Genomic DNA, 23,013 nt, shown 5'->3' on the forward strand with positions numbered 1-23,013 from the left:
GGACCGAAACTACCAAAATAATAGCCGAACAAATGAATACATAGCAATAAATTATAGACAAAATATTGAAAATTTAGTTTATTGTTTACATTTATACAGTTATAGTTTTTGTTATGGTCCTAATTTGGGTAAGAAAGCAGTGGAGTTGCCCTTAATGCATCCTGGAAGTTATGAATCGGAAGGTAACTCCTGTCATGATGTGACTTTTAATGTGTTTTCTTGGTTTTGGTTTCCTGTTTTATTTTGTAGTTTTCCTTTAGTTCCTCATGTCTTGTTTCCTGTTTTGCCTTTATGTTCATGAAGTACACCTGGACTTACTTAGTTTGTCCATTTCACCTGTGTCTTGTTCTGTTTCTCCGTATTTATAGCCCTTGGTTTCTGTTCCCAGTTGCTGGTTTATTGTGTTTGCTTCATGTGTTTGTTAGTCCCTGTTTTATTGGGTTTGCACTTTCTTGTGGATTAAAGCATCTTGGTTCTGCATCCTGCCTTCCACCCCTGCATTTGGGTCCACAACTCCACCAACAACTTCAGCACCATCACATGCGGTGCTGCATGATGGGATGTGGAGGGCCCTGTGATGTCCATTCATGTATTCATTTCTACATTGCTTATTCCAGTTCAGAGTTGCAGGGAAGCTGTTATGCCATCAATTCGTAGTTGAGAGGCAGAGTACACTCACCGGACAGGTCACCAGTCCAACGCAGGGCCAACATAGAGAGACAAACAATCAGTTATGCCATCATTCACTCCAAGGGAGAATTTAGAGACCAGTTAATGTAACATGCATGTTATGTTAGTGGGAGGCCAGAGTACCTGGAGAGAACATGCAAACTCCACACAGCAAGGCCACTGTTCGAACCTCCCTATAATCATGTAGATGAGTCAAGTGCAACCAAGTAGTTGTGTTTATTTTTCCTTTGTATTTATCTTCATAAATGTGAAAAACTTGTATTTACAACAGAATGCTGGAAGGCTCAGATATACTCTGTAATCTGAGAGGAGCATATTTTCTTCTGGCAGCAGCAGCTGTGGTGGAGCAGGGAGAAGATGGGAAAACAATGGTTCACTGGAAGGTTCTCCGAAGGTTTGGTGCAACCTTCAGTAGATAGTTGGGGAATGTTTTGATCTCAACAATACCAGAACCTGCAGCCATTTCCTTTGTTGGTTGTGCATGTCAGCAGCTGAACACCCCTATCTTAGTTCCTATAATCACACCAAAAAGTAAACATGTCATCAGTGATTGTGTGATTTCAGCTAAGACAGCGACATGTTGTAGATCCTCTACCATCACCTGTTGGAAGTCAGCCATTTCTTTGATATTGTACCTTTGGGATATATCTGGTTTTGTGGGACTTTTATGTGTAATTTTAGCCTTGTTTTACTGTTCTATAACAATCTAGCAAGTAATTGAAATCATTAAAAGATTTATTGAAAATGTCTTAAGTACTCCATACAGCCATGTATTTATATAAGTTTGACAGATCATTTGTAGAAAATACAACCAAATTCAGTCTGCATGGATGAAATTTGCTTCATGTATGAAGTGAAATGCTGACTTTGATCTGATTTAAATCCCCTCTGACTCTGACTTATGTCATATTTTTCAACAGAAATGCTGCAACTTTCATGCAAGTCTGACATAGTAACCTGTTGCTAAGTCAGTGATTTGATACAAAACATTGCAAGTTAACCTCTAGCACTTCACTTTAAATATCATTTGTTTGGTTTATGTAAAGATCTTTTCTTTTTGTAAAAGACCGTTTCTCTAAACCAATTAACCTAATCACTTCTAAATCCTTCTAGTCAAGTGGCTTATTAGAAGAAATCGCAGATGTTAAGCTGAGTGACATAAACAACCATTGTCTAATGGTCCTCAGACTGCTGGTAAACAGGCAACATTGAGCGAACCTAATTTTGTAACGGCAGCTTCATTAAGCAAATTTCTTTCCTCTGTATGGGTCATTGATTCTATATTTCCTCACACATTCATTGACCCATACAGAAGGACCTGCGCATGTACAAGGAATGTCTGTTGACCCCGTGCTCTCGCCAGTCACATCCGCCTGCTCGGGGGAAGGTCTCCACCCATCCTCCTGTTCATCTCACCCTCCAGCTGGTTCCCTCCTTTTCCAGTAGTCAACGAGTTCTCCTGGCCTTAGTAGGTTTGCTAATCTAGGTGGCGGGAGGCTTCCCTCCTGCTAGCATACACAAGAGAGGGTAACCCTAATTGCTTATGTCACAAAGCTCTCCGACCCAGATAAGCCTTCACTCCCCAAAGCTGTTGAGATAAAACCCACTTTACCTCACCAAACCTGCCTGTCCTGATCCACCACCCCCCTCCTAACATTTCTGCACCTTCTGCCACATTATTAACACCCTGAGCAGGGGGAGAAGATAATTAGCATCATGCATAGACAGAATTTGATGTCTATGAATAAACAAATAAGTGGGATAGCGGTTTTAGCTGTGTGTTCATATGCAGACTTGGAAAAATGTCTTCATGTAGCTTTTTGGGAAAAAGAAAAAAACACTTTAACATGAAAGGACACATTTTTTTATGCGCGCAAAATCCTCATCATAATAATAATAGTGAAGACGCGCTTTTATGTGTGAGGAAAACAGATTTTGTTGGGAAGGATGAGATAAATTGGTCAGAAGTTAAAACAGCACAAGTGGATGAGATAGATGATGTTTAGATGTGCTGAAGAAAGCTGATCTGAGGCTGGAGCAGAGTTGCGTGCTGCTAGCTCTCGTGTGTTCAGGCGCATTACTGATCTGGGTAATGTAGGCTTAGCCACAAAATGCCACACCGGCTTGGATAGTTGTCAAGTGGCGAATGTCACACATGCTTTACTGTGCCAACAGATGGCCGGTTCACTGATTAAGTTACATCAACACATACTGGTGTTTGTGTGTTCCTTGTATGTTATTTGGTTGCTCTTTAACTATACATGTTTGGCTGCTGTTCTGGGAGTACCGGTAATTTGCCTCTATCAAACTTAGTTTTTACTGGGAACTCCTTAAAGTCCACTTTAATACTGATCTTAATTACTAAGTAGGACCTTTTAATTGGATGTTTGAGCCACTCACCTTGTGAGCAATCATCACATTTGTACAGGGATGCCTTTAAAAACCAAATCTTAAGCCATGTTACACCACAGGTCACTGCCCTATCAAGTCTTCAGTGAACAAATTTAGGACTGAAATCCAAGTCAGAAAAAGCTGGCAGAAAAGTGATGGCAAGGAAAATGTAGGTTAAAAACAGTCCTTTTTACATTATTCTTGGGCTTTTCACTGCAGACTGTATGAACCCAAGATATTTCATGTTTTATTTCATCAACCTTTTTTTTTAACATGTCTTAAAGTGTGCAAGAGTACAAAGTACAAAGTGGTTTCAAAACTCTGTAGAACGGATGTTAGGGTTGAATAATGCAACTAAATGCTTCCTGTCTTTCATTACTAGCCTTAAACTAGCTCTTTCCAAACGTTTCTTTCATGTGTTGTAGGATTAAATTAAAAATAATATATTTCAGTCCAGAACTGGCAGATAATTACTTGTTGAGGGTTCTCCAACACCCAATCCTCAATTATACTATACGATATGATACGATACGATTAATATGATATATGATATGATACGATACAATACGATACGATAAGATACAGGAACGATATGATACACTTAGGGTGTGTCTCAATCAGCGCACTAACACTACTTCGCGCACTATATTTCAGTGCGTAGTGCGTTTACACAGACTTTTGCGCAAAAAACTCAGTGCACTGAAAGTACGCGGATGCTGCCCTAACCCCGCCCATAAATGCAGTGTGGAACGATGGACACTTTTCGCACTAAATCGACGCCATTTTGCTGACGTAGTGGAAGAGGATGGACTTTCCATCAGTTTACCAGGTAAATAATGGCGGAGTTTAACGCCGGTCCAGGCGGGGATTTATTTGTATAAATGCAAGTATTAAATTATTCCGTTATGATTCTGATGTATACTGCAACCTGCTAATCTATCCCTGACGACAGTTATGAGTTATTGCCGACTCGGTAGTTAGCACCGTAGGTTAGCACACTGTTAGCTGATTTTATCCGGCGTAGTGGACGTAGATCGGTTATACGTGTTAAAAATGATGAATGTTATAGTTTCTGTATGTTCATTGATCATTGTTGAACTTCCAGATGAAGCATTGTGGTGTCCATGATGTAAACTACTAACACCGATATAGCGCCAGTTTTTAGAGAGCGGTCCGTTACTATGGTTACCACTGATGCCATAAATCTGCATCATATGGTCAGATCTGTACTGCTAAGACTGAACGAGAAAAAATAGATATAAAATAAACATAGTAGTGAATGTAGTTGGTATGATTATTAGAGTGCAAAGTGTGAGGTGTGTAACTTTCTTCTGCATGGCTCCACCTCGTCTGTCCCTGATTGAAAATCGATCGATTGAATATATATATATATATATATATATATATATATATATATATATATATATATATAGATAGATAGATAGATATAGATATATATATATATAGATAGATAGATAGATAGATAGATAGATAGATAGATAGATAGATAGAGATATATATAAATATAGTGTGTGTGTGTGTGTGTGATAGTTTAGTTTATGTTGTAGTTGGTGTCATGTAATATTTACTGAATGTTTCGTGTGTTTTGTGTATGGTAATAAATTAATCATTACAAATATTTAATTATATTTGAAAAATGTAAAAAAAAATAAGTTCATTGTAGATCTTCATTATATAGAGACACACACAGTTTGTTTCCCATTCACCAAATTATTTATTGTTTAGATATAAATGCAATCATGATCTGGGGAGTAACACATCATTGCCATCCTCTGCCTCTCATCAGTCTCACAGATGGTTCCTGGAGATGCTGCTGGTTGTTCCCCAGCTGCCCACCTGACATCATCATCATCATCTGGCTCCAGAAGGTCACCGCTGCTCATGCAGATGTTGTGGAGGACGGTGGATGTACTTCACCTCCTTCCAGAGCCTTTAGGAAGACGGACCTCCACCTGGTCTCTAGGATCCTGAAAGACCTCTCCACACACACCTGGCTTCTGACAGGCAGCAGTTGAAGCGAGCTTGCAGGTGGATTCAGACAGGCTGCCTGAGGAGCGTCATGAGGAAGATGGACTGCAATAAGCAGGGGGAGATTCAATAAAATGTTTCAATAACAACTTTGCTGTGTCCCTGTGTCTGAACATCTTTACAGCATTACATTCCCTACATTATCATTTATAATCCGTTTCCTGTTGCCAAATGTGCACAGCATCAGAGTAAACACCAGTTAAAACAAATGTGTTTAATGTAAAGGACATTTTTCCACTGACAATATCTTTGCATATTTAAAAGCTGTTTTATTAGTGTTTTGATTTGCACTTTATTATACTAATAAGCATGAGGGAGACATGCAAAGACACATGACAGTCTGATGTTGCTTTGTACAGTTAACAACTGAGATAGATCACTCTAGTGTAGGCCATAATATATGATGATATGATACATAAAGTTATGTTTGCTGGATTTGTTCATTTATTTATTACAACTTCCTAAAAAGAATTTAGTGGGACGAACCGTCTCTGAAACGATGAGCCAACAATGATGCGAGACTGGCAACAGGTACGCACTCTGGGTACGCATGCAGGCGGGTCATACACGGTAAAATAAATAAATATACGTACCAACTCATGTTCAGCCAATCAGAGGAGTGACCCTTCGTCACCTTTAATGCGATGTAGTTTCATGAGAAACAAATTCATTCTCGTAATTTAGCGCTTTTTTTTACTTTTGGCGGCAGAATAATTGTGGTCAAATGCGAGTTCGTCACTACCGGTTAGTGCACTACGTCCAGTGTTCCATTTGGGACAGTGCGTAGTGCGCACTACACACTGCATTCCAGTGCACTAACGAATTGAGACACAGCCTTAGTGTCCTCATCAGGAAATCTGACTTGGACTCAAGTGCTGTTACATCAGCTGACTTGACAACGTCAGTAAACCACGGAACACAACAACAAACCAGTGTAATCTACAAACAACCATCAGCCACAGCCACACACAAATCATAGATATATTGCACAATACCATTTGGGTTAAAAATTATAAGAACGTCAGAATTGAAAAAGAAAACAACAAGAAGCAATTGGACAACCCCCACAAAAGACACAATCCACTTGGCAATAAAAAAAATCCCCATTTGAAATTATTTTAAAGTTTGATAGAGATGGGGACAAATGTGTCTTTAGTCTGTGTTTTGGGCCTGGATACCGTCTACCAGATGGTCATAACTCCTCTTCAGGATAAAGGATATGTGACGAATCTGGCAAAACTCTCTGGTCTTGTCTGAGTGCAGACTGCTTATGGGTGCATCGGAATGAGAGGTGTAGTTGAGTGTAGTTACAAGTTGTTCATCTCCTACAATAACGAACGATTAACATAAACATACACCACACTGTCCATTGTCCTTGGCTGTTTACATCCCACTCTTCAAACTTTAATTGTCAAAATCTTTCATGTTTCCATCTTCAACTATATTTTGCCTTTTTAAAACTAGAAAATAAAAATTTAATCCCTCTTTTTTGTATCAGTGGTCAAACACTTAAGTCCAAAAACGGGTACTTAAAAAAAGTTAATTCAGGGCTGCAAATTTACGATTGTATTGTTTTTTTAATACTTTACTATTCAAATATTAAATTTTCAGAAAGTGGTTAAAAGGCGTGATCATCTTAGTCTTTACAGCTGATATCCAGCAACAACCATGTTAAAGTTAATTAATAATGTTATTAATGGATCCTGTGTCGTATTTGTAAGAATCAGAGGTTGAAATACCTAAAAAATGATCTATAAATAAGACAGAACATATAAACTCGAATGTGGCTCAGCTGTCAGAATTTCCATTTCACTTGTTAATTCGGTATTTCTGCAAATTTCTCTGAAAAGTTACAGTGTGGGATCGCTTGTCTTCAAAATATTCTCCACAGCTTCTCCTATTATAGCTTTTTATTATGCATCTTACCAATGTTTCCTTTCCTGGTATCCTTAAAATGGATGTTTTCAGCTTCTACAAGTATAACCAGTTTATTTTTTATCCTTTTCTTTAGGTGACTACAGACCCATCTCTACTCTAGCAGCTGTACTTTTTATCTCATGTCCTGGAAAAAATCCGCACAGGGTCATTTAGAGCTCTTCAAAGGACAGAGAAGATAATTGTTTGAGGTGCCCAATGACCCTCTGTTCGGTGCAGAAAAAGGAGACTTCAGCTGCTGCTCCTTTTGTTTATAATTATTAAGCTGCTTCACAGATCCCTCAGACCGATATTTCTCCGCCACACTAACTTAATCAAGACCAAAATGAAATTAAGTGGTAAGTTTGGGGTCATTCTGTTTGGTCCTCCATATTGTTTCTGTCCTGTTGGTTGCAGTACATTTTTGTATACTGTAAGTACAGGCATGTTGGGGGATGGGGGGAGTACGGAGACATGCATGTTAGGTTAATTGTTGTCTCTTCTTTTCTTTCTGTGTTGGCTCTGCATTGGACTGGTGACCTGTCGGGTGTCAAACTCCAGTCCTCGAGGGCCAGAATCCAGCAGGTTTTTACTGTTTCCCTGCTCAAACACACCTGATTCAAATCAAATGGATCCAACAGCTTCTTGTCAGCCTATTTATTCATTTCGATCAGGTGTGTTGGAGCATGGAGACAACAAAAGCCTGCAGAATACTGCCCCTTGAGGACTGGAGTTTCACACCTGTGCCGTAGTCCTTCGTGCTTCTTTCCTGGTAGCTGCTGAATAAGCTCCAGCCGCCTCCCACTTTACACTGGAATAAACAGATATAGCAAATAGATGGATGGACCATTTATAAACACAAACAAAATGACTTAATAGCAGACAAGTATGTGTGTGTATTTGAGTTTATTTACTTGGAATTTAAGCACTTTGGTCCTTGCTGTCCATACCCCAGCTCATTTCCATCCCCTTTAAGGAATACTTCTGTGATCATGGCTGTCATAACTTATTACAAATCCTGTTAGTGAAGTTAATCAGGTAGATTTGTCCTTTTCCGAGTGCTCAGAAAGCTTTCTGCTGATTGTTTATGTGCTTCAGTAGTTGTCATGATTAACTCTCACGGTTAACTATATCTTGCATAACAGCATAACCCAGAAGAAATTACAGCAATATGCTAAATAAAAATTGTCCAGGAAGTTTTATTCAAATTTCAACAACACAAATCAGGCAGATAGATACCAATGGAAAAAAAATAAATAGAAAAAATGTGTAATGACAAGTGATGACAATAAATAGACTGGCACATCACATAATCACATGAGGTCATCTGTTAAAACAGGATCCAACTCCAGAAATGCTGCATAAATGATTGAATAGTGGTTCAAAAACGGAAAATATTCTTTATCTTAACACCATTTTGTACCACCTTTTTTCTGCTTAGGCTTGTTAAAAATAGTTCAAACAATTGTTCTTTTAAGAAAATATTTTCACAATACATATCATCCAGGCTAATAATGAAGGAAAAATATTAAAAAAATTTCAAAATCAACAGATACATAACACTGAAACAATTAAAACTACTCATAAAGGTCTTTTTGTTTGTGCATACACTGCAGTATAAAGACACAGGATGATTCGTGGTCAAGGTTAAATATCTTAGCATGTATTGTAGAGTTGAAGAGTCAAGATACAAAAAAGAAAGATATTTTTTGAATAGTGGCATAATGAGAAGTATTTCCACAGCAATCATTTAGACATCTGCTGCTTTCGCTTGTGGTTTACTATGCATTATATTTGTCTCTAAGCATGCTACATTTATGCCTGTAGCTGCCTGTGCCCACAGTGCATGTCCAGAAATAAAAAACAAATAAAACCGTAAAATGAAGCTGGACCAGCAGTGTCTGATCCTTAGTGTTATAATAAGCAGTTTTCAAGTGTTGGCACCAAGTTAAGTGTTGTACATTGTCTTCAGATGTGAAGCTTAAGTTGGCTCTTGTGAGAGAAATATTTTTAGTCTGTATGTGCTGTGAACAAGCACTTACAGGGTCCTAAAAAGTTCTAATGCTTCCCTCCGAGCACTAAAACACTGGTGTTGTATCATAGCTATCTGTAACTACTCTGCATGCTAAGATTCAGTGTATAGAGAAACAATGCGCTTGACCCTAAGGTACCTGTTGCCATCTGGTGGCCAGATAGGGACAGGAACAAGGGGAAGGCTTTAAGTAGCTATTCTGAAATCAGGTTTTCTTTAATCATCCTTTTGGAATAAGGAAATAAAAAGTTCCTGGTTGACAAGGGTGGGAAATATGTTTTCCTAAAGTTAGCAAAATCATGTAATCTTAAACTTCTGTGCATTAATAAAACAGCAACATTGCTGCTCTATGTTGGACGCTACCAGCTACACAAAGGTTTGCTGTTTAAAAGCTGATGTGCTTTTTACTTTTCATACTCATGATGTTGGATGTCGCTGTCTTGGGGAAATGTTTGACAACAAAACATAAATTCAGAAGCGATTTAAGAAACAATACAACCTTTGATTAGTTGTCATAAAAGTGTTGAAATGTAGGTTTTTTTTTCTTTGAATGTGTCCACACTTTCTCTTGCAGTCATATTTTTCTATTAGCTTGATTAGTTTAAAATTACAACAAGCTCCTTAAATGTTGTTCTAATGACTTAATCTCAAATGCAGTCCAGCATGTGAATGTGCAGTTCAATCAAAACATCATAAACTTGTGTTTTACTGGCCAATTTCCACCAGCCCTGAAGGATCATTTCTCTCTTTCAGGCCAAGCTAGTTCTCTAAAATCCCCAAACAACATGATTTTCAGAAGTACACGAGAGAAATCCACCACTTGGATTAGATTAAACTCCATCTGTGACATCAACAGCAGACTCCAAAAAACAAGGACGTTTATGTGCCGACTTTGAAAGTTTGTTAGAGAGACAGAAACATACAGGAGCCTCGGTCCTCATCGCTGTTCAGCATCTGCGAGTGGAGGAGGGGTATTTGGTTTTCAGGCCTTCTTTGAAGCTGCGAAACAGAACCCGGTTGCGTTTGTTCTCCTCATCTTTCCTGGCGTGGAACTCCCCTTGAATCTTGAAGCCTCGGTGCACGACGAAGGCAGAACTCAGCACAGAGAACTTGTATCCGGCCACGTGGAGCTCACAGGCCTGGAAGCAGATGAAAGCATGACGAGGCAGACATGGATGTGGGACATGGAGAGGATGATGCAGAGCGTAACAACATAGTGTTAAGTGCAAATTTAAAAGGAAAGCTGGTGATAAAAAACTGGTCTCATGGTCTCAGATGGTCTCACTTGTAAAATCCACATATATTGTGTCCAGTCTGGCATGACTGACCTATTAACAAAAGGTCAAAAACCATTTTATAGGCTTTAATGTTGAAGTATTACTAACCTGACTAATTCGATTGAAGCCATACTGCTTGAAGTTCTCATCATAGAGGGGGACGGTGCGAGTCCCGATGTAGAAAGGCTCCCAGGGGTCCACCCAGGTGAGCGTGTAAGCAACCTCCAGAGTACCTGTCCCTCTAACATGGCTGTTAACCCACTGGGAGTAGTTGGTGGGTGCTTGGCAGCGAGGACAGAGCTCTTCATAAAATGGCCGGACTTCACCCACCTGGTAGAGCTGAACCAACTCTGCCTTGGTGGCAGGAATCTTCCTGGCGTGTCGGATCTCGAAAGCTGGCAGTACAAACACCTCATCGTTTGCCGGCTCTCGCCTCATGACCATGGCCAGGAACTGCTGATGCAGATCAGCACTTGGCATCATGTCAATGTCAATGACCAGGACGTAGGAGGACTCGGTGCCGCCTCGGGCAACATTACGAAGAAGGTTGTTCGGATAGGAGATGTTTCCATTGATGACATAGTTCTTGTATTTATCCCTATGGGTCTCCAGTCTGGAGAACACAGAGGCACAGTCTTCAAGCCCTGCAAAATGCTCACGGTCCTGTTCAGGGAAACTGGCCATCTCTCCTGACTGGCAGACCAAGTGGAAGTCCACCAGTGCTTGGATCTGAGGGCAGAAGAAGCTGAGTGCATAGACCAGAGCAGTGGCAAACTTCACATCTTCCCCATGTGCAAATATGGAAACAGAGAGGGGATTTTGCCATCTTTCCAGTAAAGATTCCAGATGGTGCAGGTTGTTGATAGTTGTGTGAGTGGCCAAAGCTAAGATATTAGCATTGGGGTTGGAGCCTGGCATCTGATTTGAGGTGAAATCACTTTTAATCAAATGCTTGTACACTCTATACTGCCCACTGTTGTCGAAGATCCCACCTGAAGACAACGAGTACCTCAGACGCTCCTTCCTCGAGTTTTTCTCGTGGTGTGCTTTTTTCTTGCCTGCAGAGCCTCCAAACAGCTCAGAGTAGCGGTACCTCTGCTGCTTTCCGTGAAACTTGGAGAGGAAGGACAGGTATATGAGCTGCAGGAGCGCTACTATCAGCAGAGCGCTTAGCACCACTTTGAAGGCGGAACATTTCTTAGAGAGATGCATGCCAGACAAAGAGCAAGCTGGCTGATCGCTGTACACAAAGCAGGTCCAAACACCGGGGCAGGGCTTTCTATTTCTGTCCAGGCATCCCAGCTAACCTTACCTACATTGCAGCCACTATGCTAACACGACAGCCTACAAGGCTGGGAATGGAAATGACACTTGATTGCATGTTTGGTTTGTTGAAAGCAGCTGCAATGAAGGTCGCCAAAACGGTTAAAAAATACGCAAATAAGTGACTGATACCTTGAGATTCTGTGTGATCTCCATGAAATCACAACACAGCTGCTACCCGTCGGTTCTGCTCCTGCAGCGACAGCGGCGCATGTCGATGTGTAACTACCGTAATATCTGGAAGAGAGGCGCCCCTGAAATTACTGCTGCCTGCACATGTTAATCTAATGATTTCTTTCTTTTTTTATATCGACTTTTAGAACGAAGAAGTGTTAGAGTTAGTGTGTCCGTGCATGTGAATACTAAAAAAGAATACATATCGTGGTAATCATTAACTATGAAAAAAATGTTGTGGTCTTTACGGTGTTATTCGGACGAGGTGGCCGAGTGGTTAAGGCGATGGACTGCTAATCCATTGTGCTCTGCACGCGTGGGTTCGAATCCCATCCTCGTCGACACTTTTTTTTTTTTTTTTTGTGTACGTGTTGCTTCTTTTTCTGTGTGTTGCCACATCGGTCGATTGTTTTGTCCTGACTGCCAAACAAGCAAACAAAGGACAAAACCACAACTCTTGTGGTGTAATAGCAACACATCCATGATCCATCCTCTCAGGGGTGGGAGATTCCAGGTGCAAGTTCTGACAAGAGTGTATTCTTTGTTAATTAAAACAATACTTCATCCGATGTGACCTGTAAGGATTCTTCATAATTATTTTCCAGATAACAAGTCCTGGCAAAAATGTGTTATTTGATGATTAAATCCCATCCTAACAATTCCTAACAAAGTCCTAACAATTTCTAACAAAGTCCTAACAATTTCTAACAAGTCCTAACAAAGTCCTAACAATTTCTAACAAGTCCTAACAAAGTCCTAATAAAGTTCTAACAATTCCTAATAAAGTCCTAACAAGTCCTAACAATTCCCAGCACAGATCCAAACAATCTTAACAACTGGGGCAAAAGAACAATCAGATTCTACAAGCCTCACAGACAAGTTCATCATTAGTGAGAAGATGCTGCTACGCTAAACTAGCTTGGATCACATTAATCATATTTCCCATCATTATTTTGTACTGTTAAAAACATCAAATCTAAGTCAGCTGTAAAGAAATAAAGTATAAACATTTTTATCATGTCTTTTGACTTGGTGTGAGTTGTCTGCTTAATGAAAAGTTTTTTAAAAAACAACTTCATTCATCGGTCATTTGCCGGGATGCCAAAAGTAGGTATGGTCTAAAAAATGTTATAAATGTTTTTGTTTCCAACTTTTTGTTAGCTGTGCTTGTAATAAATAAGGTGTTTTAATGTTCATGCATTTAGGCATACAGAAAAAACATGTGTTTGTGTTCAATTGTAAATTATTTTATTGAAAGCATGTTCTATTCACTGTTATCCATCTTTAAAAAACAAACTAATGAGCAAACAAAAAACAAATGTTTTACTCATATTTTGTTGATAATCATTCTCCTAAAAACTTATTCTAACATATTGTTTTTTGTCGTAAAAGTAACTAATAAAAGTGGAAAAAAAAAACTCTATAATAAAACACCAACTGTTGTAATTAAAGGGGAAAAACAAACATTTAAAATTGTTGTCAGTAAATTGTGCATCAATCAGTGGTGGTGAAAGTACGCAGGTCTAAATAGTAATCCACTAAATCAGTTTGAATTAATAAGATTGACGAGAAGCGTTATTTATGATTATTAATTCTCCAGTTGGGCCTGTATGTTTGCTGTTTTTTATTCTTAAAAGGTCACTGACCACCGCTGACAGTGTCTTAATGTTTGGGTTTAGCCCATCAGGTAGATTCAAAACTAAATTGGTCTTCAGTGATAAAATTGTTTGAATTGAATTGCATTTTGTGAAATTGGAAATGTAAAATTATACAAAAAAAAAACCTCTAAATAATTTCTCAATAGATTGTGTCAACAGTTTTTAGCTGTGCTTCTGGTGAGGAAATAATCAGTGTGCAAACTGTTTTAACACATGAAGTAAATCACATTACAGTGATATTGTAATGTGAGCTGTCAGTGTCATGAACAATCTATTTGAAAAGTTATACAAGGCAGGAAAAGAGGGACGTATTTTCCTTTTTCATCACCCACCAGTTCAGAAAATTGTATGAAGTTTCTATTTGGGTTTGACTCCTTGCAGAAATTAACATTTTAACGAAACTGAATGTTGGATAAACTGCAGGAAGATCATTTATGTCCTTAGCAGACTTGATACTTTTTAAAAAATTTTTTATTTTATGTCCATTAACAAACAAAGTGCTCCTCATCACATACATGTAAACTGCAGTGAGCGTGCAGATTGTTGTCCTGGGAGGCATTTCCATAATTGGAGCTACTTATGTGCTCTATCGTGTTACAGATCAAAATATAAAAGGTTGCAGTGTTTGACCACTCATCATCTCCATGTTCAGACATCCTTAAGAGTGCATATAAAATCCTCAGCTGCTCTCTGCATGGCTCTCATTTGTAAAAATAAAAAAAAAATCTTTAAATGGTGAAACTTACGCAGACTGTAACCAAAAGATTGTTTATTTATAATCTCTTGTTCATGCATGTCAAGATGCCTACACACTTTTTGTGCCTTGGCAAGGATGACGACTACTGTCGTCTGACTATGAAGTCAACCATCTGTCCTCCAGCCTTTACGTTGTTCGGTCAAGATCTGAAGTTTAGAAGGTGCTCCAGTATTAGCATGTAAATTATCCAATTTGTATGTAAGTACTGTGTAATTAGATGATTTGTATGTTCTTACTGTTTAAAATTGCTCTAATCACAGCATCAGGAAATTACTATGGTCATAAAAGAAAACAAAAAATACTTTCCACGTTGAAGGCAGCACAATGATATTTAGTTTAATAGTATGCAAATCACACAATTGTATTTATGCAATAAAAAAACAAAAGACAAAAACTTCAATTGAAATGCAATATAAAACTGCAGTGATTTGGATACAAACTAGCATTCACAATCCAAGCAGAGCACTCTGTACACTGTTTGAGTCTGCAAGCAACAGTCTATTACATTTATTTAGTAACTGCCAAATCAAAAGTCATCCAGTAAGGAGTTTAGATATTTCCACCAAAACTTTCAGACTCAAACTGGGTTTTTTGTTGCTGCACAAATCAGAGGGCTCCACTGCCACCGTCCATCCTTACGAATTATGACACCAAAACCCCAGCTCCAGTTTTAGATCCACCTCCTTCGCTGTCTGTGGAGGACGCTGCTGACTGGCCCGGCGTCTCTCCCTCACCCTCTCCCATCAGCCGAATGTTGTAACGCTCTCTATACTCTGTGAGTTCCCGTCCTTTCGTCTGCATCTGTGTGTTGATGGACTCTATTATTTTGGATATCTGTCAGGAAAAAGAAAAGACAACAAATAAGATGTTTTCCTGAGTGAAATCTATGAACAATTTAAAGAAAAAAAAGTAGTACGACTCTAACCAGTCAAACCTTCACTGAAGGTACAAGGTGGTGCTGTGAGTAATGTGGTGTTGGTGTAGCTGTTTTGAGAAGTAGAATACAGCTTAAAGTGTTCACATCTTTATTTGTTACTGCAGAGTAGCAACAGTATCAGCTATGTGCTGAAGGTAAGACTATGCTGAGGTACACTGTCCACTGGTCACCAGTCCATTGCAGTGAACAGAGACAACCAACCATGAACACACACACTCACTCCTACCGCTACAGTTTGTTCAGTCACCAACCTGACATACATGTTGTGACTGCAGGAAAACGCTGGAGAACTTGTGTTAGTACAGGACAAACATGGAAACTCCACACGGGAGTTTTCTTGCTGTGAGGAGACGATGCTTACCACCACCTCCCAAATTACCTGTTCTTTGTTGTTTTCCAAGGCAGGCAGAACTTCTTTTACCGTCCTCTCCACTAACACCCCTCCTACCAGACGGAAGCATTTCCTTGAAGGATCCACTTCCTTCAGCGTTTCAATTACTAAACTGAAAAGAAAAACAGCAGTGGCAAAAAGATGAAAAACAGGTTGTTTTAAGGATAAACTCTTTGAAGCTGACTATCATTTTGAGATGCATGTAAATAGTTAAATGTCCACCCTTAAAGGTCTGCAGAGGACAGAACGTCAGCTTTCTACCTGTGCTCATTGATATCCATTTCCAGCTCTGCAGCTTTAGAGGCCATGTTGCGTTGCTCCTGACGCATCCTCTGAAAAGTTGCCACCACCTGCCACACACACAAACATAGCATCAGTCCTGATGCACAATATTAGCTTTACTCAGCAATTCACTGCTGAGACAGATCTTTACATGCAAGACTGTTAATTTAGTGCATTTTTCATGACGTTAAAAACACATTAGTAGGATCTAATGGGTTAAAATTAGAAGCTGCTTCCCTCTCACAGGGCCTCATTAGTGGGTACTGATCTATAGGGCTGCAACGATATGCTTTTGTCCCGATTTGATTCGGATTTTTTGGGTGTCGATTAGATTTAAAAAGCAATTCTCACAAGTCTTACTAATTTTTGTAGATTATAAACAAAAAAAAATGTATAAAACTTTTTTTTTTCTCGTCATTTTCCTTGATTTCAATTGGGAAAAACAACTCAGTCGCCAGATCATCATTCTGCTGCTATAATGCCCAAGAAAACAAGTTAAAAGACCAATAAAAACAATAAAAATTACCAAAATTTTTGTAATGGATTATTGTCATTTATTTGAAAAAAATAACTGATTTAAAAAAAATCTATTTTAAAATTGTGAAGCAAAAAAATCCAGATTTTCTATTTTTTATTTGATCTTCCCATCCCTACTGATTTATTTGACGTAAACATAATGTAGAGAATAAAGACAGCACAATTGTAGATTAGGATTTTACACTATCCGTTCATTTCACATTCAGCGGAAATATTGATAAATTACTTGGCAAAAAAATGTGATTTATGTACACAATAGTAAAAATTATGTATTTTTTTTCACAGCCATGCCAGCAATAAATATTGTGAAATATAGCAGCCAAATTTAACAATATACAAAATGAAATAAATAAAAATTGAGGATTTACTTTCCACTGCTGTTCGGTTGATACTTACTATAGTCAATAGATTGATTGGAAATGAAAATATTGATTATCTGGACCAATATTTGGTTATCTAGTACAGTCTGGTTATTTTGTCTGAGGATCAAATTGAAGCGTTTTTGTAAGACACAGTATGACTCTATAGTAGTATAGCTGTAACTTGTCAAAATGTGAGTAGCAGGGTTAGGTAGCCCCCAGTGTCAAAATTAGCCCCTCGTTTTGTCAGACCCATTCACCAAACTACAGCAAGTACTTTCAGGGGTGTGCACATTTACATGTTATTACAGCTGTAAATCTGCCAGAAGGACATACTAGGGACCAATCTTTTATTTTAAAAAGTGCTAATATTTTGCAGCTTCTGTTTTACTCTTTATAATGTTCAGTTTGAAGGTGAGGAAACAGACTAAAGCAGATTCTGTTTTACTAGTTTTAATGTTAAGTTTGAAGGTGAGGAAACAGACTAAAGCAGATTCTGTTTTACTAGTTTTAATGTTAAGTTTGAAGGTGTGGGAAAAGACTAAAACAATGTTTTAATGTTTAGTTTGAAGACGAGGAAACAGACTAAATGATAGATGACGGCGACGGGGAAGCTAACGTTAGCCGTAGCTAGCTGAACGTCAGATTACCGACTTCTGCTTCAGCTGACACCACAGAATAACTAAAAGAAAACGCGTACGGACATATGTAACCTGGACGGGGATGAATGTACCTGTTCAGCAGACGGACCGGATTGTTTTCCACCGGCGCTGTTGCTGGACTTGCTACCCGTGCTGCTGCTGTTGGCTGCCATCTTGGAAGGGTTTGTCAACAGGACCCCAGTGAAATGTGTAAAGCTGCCCCAAGAGGTTGCCTGTTCGCAAATCTGTGCTGTTGGGAGGGGAAGAATATTCTTGATAACTTGCCTAAAAGCTGGGTACTTTAAACTAATTTTTTGTAACAATTGTGATTTTTATTAATTATATTTTATTCTCATCCAAAATAAAATAAATATGGCTTAAAATAAATATGTAGGGCTACGTTAAAGTAAAAAACATGTTTTGAAACCTTTTGAATTTTTTTTGTTATGCCATAAAAATTAGCATTAGCATTAAAAAGTCTTCAGAATGTTCTCTGCCTCATTTTCCCACATTCTATACATTTTTAAAAAGTAGTTTCTTATTTTTTTTATGAATTTTCTCAAAGTAAAAGAACCAAAATGCACATTCATTTAAAGTGTTTTGTATCTTTTACTTAGCTATGATAGCGCAATAATTTTGTTAACCTACTTATTTTTTGTTTGTTTGTTTTATGCACCAGCTATTGTCAACAATGTACCTTTCTGATCTTTTATTTGCAGTTTGGGTGATGAACACCATCCAGTAGGTGGCAGTAGAGTTTCTTATGCTGGTTTTCAGGCCACTGGTGGCTACTAGAGAAGAACAATAATACCCCAACCTTCCTGCTTCAGATAACTGAGCTGGACATGAGACCAAACGCAATGTAACATTAACATGGACTGAACAGGGAAAGTAAAGCTGCTTGGGTCCAATGTTCAGGTGTATTTTGAGGTCATCTGTGAGGTATGTGACCTCTCTGCCAGCTTTGAGACACAACCTTCCTTTGCAAAGCAGGTATGTTGTCACAGGGGCATTACAGGATGTTTTTGTTTTTACAATCCACTTCTACTTTTTTGTAATTATAAATGTATGCATCAGTAAGTGTTTTGTGTTATTTGAATACGTTTTGTCTAGTAAAGAGAAAAGTACACAGCTGTATAACATTAAAAACAACAACAAGTATAAAACTAATATGCAGCAGTATCTTGTGCAGTTAGTGGTTACCTGCTGTTGATTTGCTATTTTTGTGATATTCTGATAATTGAATTGAACAAAAGCTTCTTTCTGTGCAGGATGTCCAGTTCATCTGCTCCAGTGGCGGCAGTCTGTCAGATGACGGCTACCCCAGACAAAGAAGCCAACTTCTCTGCCTGTAAACATCTTGTGGAGAAAGCCAAAGACCAAGGGGCCTCCATGGTCTTTCTGCCTGAGGGATTTGACTACATTGGATCCAGTCGAGAGGAGACACTGTCTCTGTCTGAGAGCCTGGGAGGAAACACAATCTCACGATATACCCAGTTAGCAAGGTTGGTGAATAGATTACTACTAATGTTCCAATAAATAATTATCAAATGTAGAAAAAAACATGATGTTATATACACTAGCAGTAATGAAACCCCTGGAAAGATTCATGTTTTGACAGAAACTACTGTACTTAAATGTGCAGTTGGTAGAAGGGGGGGATAATTAATTTGACAAATATCTGATCTATTTCACAAATCCTGATGGGCTTAAGTTAAACTTGTAAATGAGATTTAAATTTCCTGATTTATGTTCTCCCAATGCAAACTAAACTGTTAGCTTATTACAGCAAGACCATGGAAAGAATATTTTCTCATATTTCAGTAACAATTGAAGCTGTGAAGTCAGCAACAAAGGCAAGTAATAAAAAGTGGCTCATTACAAAATCCTGGTTTGATCTCTGTTTCAGAAAGTTGGAGATATGGCTGTCTCTTGGAGGATTTCATGAGCAAGGACATGAGTGGGAGACCGATCGACGGATATATAATAGCCATGTTATAATTAATGATAAAGGTACGGACAGTTAATCGGTCTCTCTGTGCTTTTATCAAACACAAACATACAATAACAATAAAAAAAATTATATATATATATATATATATATATATATATATATATATATATATATATATATATATATATATACACATATATATATATATATATATATATATATATATATATATATATATATATATATATATACACATATATATATATATATATATATATATATATATATATATATATATATATATATATATATATATATATATATATATATATAAGTATTTTTTTAGACCAACTTTTTCTTTTTTCACTTGATACATACAAACACACAACACTGATGTACTGCCGTTGCATCAACAGGTGACATCATGTCAGTGTACAGGAAGTCCCATTTGTTTGATGTGGAACTGCCCGACAAAGGCGTTTCCCTCAAAGAGAGTTCATTCACCATCCCCGGACCCTCCCTTGTGTCCCCAGTCCAAACTCCCATAGGCAAGGTGCAGTTTCATAAGAGAAAGCAAAGCTGCACACTCATGCTATAAAGGACAAAATCCTGTGTTGCACATTTACCTTACTGACCTGTACTGTTATTGTTGTGTTCTCTGCAGGTGGGCTTGGGCATCTGCTACGATCTTAGATTCCCTGAGTTATCTCTTTCTCTGCAAAGGCATGGGGCTGAAATCCTGACGTATCCCTCAGCCTTCACCGTAGCAACTGGAGCTGCTCACTGGGAGGTGTGTTGATAAGGCAACAAGATTAAAACAAACTTGAATTTTGTTCATTATGTGGTAATAATTACACTTGTTCCCAGGTGTTACTCCGTGCAAGGGCGATTGAGACCCAGTGTTTCGTCCTGGCAGCAGCACAGGTCGGCCGGCATCACGAGAAGCGCTCGTCGTATGGCCACGCTCTGGCAGTGGACCCCTGGGGGGAAGTGCTCGGTGACTGTGGGGGGGAGAAGCCAGGCATGGTGTTAATGGAGGTTGATTTGGAGAAAGTCTGTAAAACCAGACTCAACATGCCAGTCCAACAGCATTGCAGAGACACTGCTTTCTACCAAAGTCTGGACCAAACCTGACACAAATCAGAGTTGTTGCTTTTTTGATTTAGTAGCCTTCAGAGAATCCAGGACAAATAAAGTACAAGTGGGCAGATTATCAACCTTTACATTTTCTCTTTCAATTACATGTTGTTTATACTTGTTGTGAGTCTGCTGGATCACTAAAAATGTGAAAATTTCATTGATAGTAAATCTGAAATTAAAAAGGGAAATCAGAAACATTAAGTTGAGATGAAGGAAGGATGGCTGCAGATGCAAGCTATCAAATTAACATATGTGTAGTCCTGCCACGAAGTTCTTTCGGTTGTGATAAAAATGAATGTGTGATGGAAGATTGCTACAGCTAATGGTGACTGAGAGACTAATCTGACCTTCATTAGTTCAAATTGAGATCACAGTTTTAGATGATATCATTTTACAGCTTTTCATCAACTGATTGAATTTAGAAAACTCTACAGAGGATGATGCTATTGTCAATCTTTTAATGAAGTCACAAATCTGATCAATAGATGGCGCCATTTGGTAATAAGAGTTAGAAAAATACAACTGTACCGGTAACCTGTAAACTCCACCTATACTGAATTTTTTTTGTGTGTTTTTAATTATTATTGGATAAAGTTATATAATAACTCACAAAGTTAAAAATGCACCAGTTTCCGCTTTCTTTTGCTCGTCCCCAGAAACTTCTGCATTAGTGACTTAATACGTTTCATTATTACATTTCTAACTTCTTTGTATTTGTTGGTGAGGAGTGGTCTTATTAGACTGTGTGGATTTTTAAAAAAAAAAATTTTAAACACGCTTCTTTAATAATTTGGGCATTTTTTTCAGTGTTTACTATATTGTGTGTCATTTTTAGAGGAAAAAAAAACACCAATTCTTCTTTCCTGTGTTTTCCTTAAAGAAACAAAACAACATTAAACTTGGAGTATTTCATTAAAATGATGCTTTATGCAAAAAACTTTTCTCAACATGTTTATGATGAATCATTTGTAAATATTGTCTGCAAATTTGGGGCCCATCAGAACAAGTTAATCGAAATTTCAAGACGCTCGTGTTTTATTTATTTGTTTTTCCTCTTTCTCTTCTTTGATTGTACTGAATAAATAAATAATTGATCAGAAATTCTCCTTCAAGCTGCCTCCTTATCTCAAAAAGACTGTGGGTGGGAGCTGCTTGTGGGATGGTGATGATGATGATGGGCTGGGAACAGGAAGTGAACATCCCTGACACAGGAATGGGACTGAAGGAAGAAAACACCATCACAATGATGAAAATGTCAACCCTCTTCGTTTAGGAATGCGATAAATCCAGCTTCAACTCAGGGAAAAGGATGAATTGTTATGTCCGAGCTGGAACTGAGGCATCAGGAAGGTACGTGGCTCCGTTATTTCTCAGATGGAAAAGGTTAAGGTTCGCTAACTGCTTGCTGGATGATGAGTTTCACCCCCTCGAGGCCATCCATCCATCCACCCCCCTCTCCTTGTGAAATGTTGGGAACTTGGGTTGATTTCTGACACATCTCGCTATGAAACAGGTGCTAGCAGAATGCTAACTAGCTGCTAAGGCTACCTTCAGGCTGCTCGGACAGCGCTGTTTGTGTTAAAGTCGCTGGAAATTCACCAGCTTGTGTTTGTATCTCGTCTCGTCGGTGTATCTTGGCTACAGTTTCGTCGACTGTAGCAAAAAAAAAAAAAAAAAAGGCTATATAGAGTACTACATGCAATCCCCTTTTTTGTGCTGTGTGTGTGTGTGTGTGTGTGTGTGTGTGTGTGTGTGTGTGTGTTTTTCCCTCGGCACATTTTCACCACATACTGTGGCTAATACAGCTGTAACCAGGGCCGAGTTAAAAGTGCACAGGGCCCTGGGCTCAGAGTGTTCCAGGGGCCCCTTACCCACCGCAACGTTGTAAAATTTGTGAATGATACACTGTGAAACTACATTTCTAACGTCTCTAAGCCAGTGGTACCAATCGCAATACACTTGACATTGTGGTGTAACTATCTGGCTTTTATGTACATTTTGTTTCATGTCCAAGCTGCTTGTGTTTTCCCTATGTGGGCCCCAAGTGGTCAGGGGCCCCTGGGCCTGTGCCAATAATGCCCATTGGACAATCCGGCCTTGGCTGTGATAGTCATGCACGCGTTGCTAACAGCTGAGCGTGCGGCAGCTATGAAGCTGTGTTTGTAGGATTTTGCTGCCATACTGCTTCTGATACGGTTATTTATCCATATTTAGTACTAAAAAACACAAGCGTATGCGTTGTGCTCTTTGGTTTTATGCTTTCAAATAACTTAATATTCATTTGTAGCTTATCTTTTATAACTTATAGAGCAGCTTGTACAGTTGTGCTCATATGTATTCATACCCTTTCATTAGAGAAAAGTTTTTTTTTACAAGTTGCTAAGTAAAACTTGTTTTTGTCGAGAAAGACAAGTTCAGTCGTGTGAAGTGTTTTTCAGCATTTCAGTAAATATGTCATCTCGAGATGGCACATTGATATGAGAAAGTATTTAAGGTAATTTTTCAGG

At 38.5% G+C, this 23,013-nt stretch overlaps 4 protein-coding genes across 5 annotated transcripts in view; 2 read left to right on the forward strand and 2 right to left on the reverse strand.

The window, feature by feature from the left end:
* Window positions 1-8,316: 8,316 nt before the first annotated feature.
* Window positions 8,317-11,851, reverse strand: b4gat1 (beta-1,4-glucuronyltransferase 1). Its single transcript, XM_079257362.1, has 2 exons — window positions 10,462-11,851; window positions 8,317-10,215 (listed from the first exon to the last, which is right to left on the reverse strand). Exons 1-2 carry the CDS (start codon window positions 11,563-11,565, stop codon window positions 10,024-10,026), a joined length of 1,296 nt encoding a protein of 431 aa, XP_079113488.1. The 5' UTR covers window positions 11,566-11,851; the 3' UTR covers window positions 8,317-10,023.
* A 2,210-nt stretch (window positions 11,852-14,061) lies between these two features.
* Window positions 14,062-17,599, reverse strand: pfdn2 (prefoldin subunit 2). Its single transcript, XM_079257555.1, has 4 exons — window positions 17,505-17,599; window positions 15,855-15,943; window positions 15,582-15,705; window positions 14,062-15,099 (listed from the first exon to the last, which is right to left on the reverse strand). The coding sequence occupies exons 1-4, from the start codon at window positions 17,583-17,585 to the stop codon at window positions 14,908-14,910; spliced, it is 486 nt and encodes a 161-aa protein (XP_079113681.1). The 5' UTR covers window positions 17,586-17,599; the 3' UTR covers window positions 14,062-14,907.
* Window positions 17,600-18,269: 670 nt separating this feature from the next.
* On the forward strand, window positions 18,270-21,258 carry nit1 (nitrilase 1). The gene is made up of 6 exons (XM_079258179.1): window positions 18,270-18,405; window positions 18,684-18,917; window positions 19,322-19,425; window positions 19,783-19,919; window positions 20,031-20,156; window positions 20,234-21,258. The coding sequence occupies exons 1-6, from the start codon at window positions 18,323-18,325 to the stop codon at window positions 20,498-20,500; spliced, it is 951 nt and encodes a 316-aa protein (XP_079114305.1). The 5' UTR covers window positions 18,270-18,322; the 3' UTR covers window positions 20,501-21,258.
* A 508-nt stretch (window positions 21,259-21,766) lies between these two features.
* clcn3 (chloride channel 3) overlaps window positions 21,767-23,013 on the forward strand; it is a 40,479-nt gene continuing 39,232 nt past the window's right edge. For both annotated transcript variants that reach the window (XM_079257695.1, XM_079257697.1), the window contains exon 1: window positions 21,767-21,856. The gene's annotated coding sequence lies outside the window, so the exon portion shown is untranslated. The remainder of the gene's footprint in view (window positions 21,857-23,013) is intronic.

The sequence above is a fragment of the Telmatherina bonti genome, assembly GCF_933228915.1.
Source record: "Telmatherina bonti genome assembly, chromosome: 18".
Taxonomy (NCBI): domain Eukaryota; kingdom Metazoa; phylum Chordata; class Actinopteri; order Atheriniformes; family Telmatherinidae; genus Telmatherina; species Telmatherina bonti.

What these genes read in the sequence shown, in the direction of transcription:
- pfdn2 (XM_079257555.1), bottom strand. Translation starts at nt 17,585, where the DNA reads ATGGCAGCCAACAGCAGCAGCACGGGTAGCAAGTCCAGCAACAGCGCC. An exon ending in CCGGTCCGTCTGCTGAACAG is followed by an intron (nt 15,944 to 17,504) that starts GTACATTCATCC and finishes TGTGTGTGGCAG; the next exon opens with GTGGTGGCAACTTTTCAGAG. An exon ending in TGGAAAACAACAAAGAACAG is followed by an intron (nt 15,100 to 15,581) that starts GTAATTTGGGAG and finishes TTTTCCTGACAG; the next exon opens with ATATCCAAAATAATAGAGTC.
- nit1 (XM_079258179.1), top strand. Translation starts at nt 18,323, where the DNA reads ATGTTCAGGTGTATTTTGAGGTCATCTGTGAGGTATGTGACCTCTCTG. An exon ending in CGATATACCCAGTTAGCAAG is followed by an intron (nt 18,918 to 19,321) that starts GTTGGTGAATAG and finishes TCTCTGTTTCAG; the next exon opens with AAAGTTGGAGATATGGCTGT. An exon ending in TCCAAACTCCCATAGGCAAG is followed by an intron (nt 19,920 to 20,030) that starts GTGCAGTTTCAT and finishes TGTTCTCTGCAG; the next exon opens with GTGGGCTTGGGCATCTGCTA.
- b4gat1 (XM_079257362.1), bottom strand. Translation starts at nt 11,565, where the DNA reads ATGCATCTCTCTAAGAAATGTTCCGCCTTCAAAGTGGTGCTAAGCGCT. An exon ending in GCTTCAATCGAATTAGTCAG is followed by an intron (nt 10,216 to 10,461) that starts GTTAGTAATACT and finishes ATCTGCTTCCAG; the next exon opens with GCCTGTGAGCTCCACGTGGC.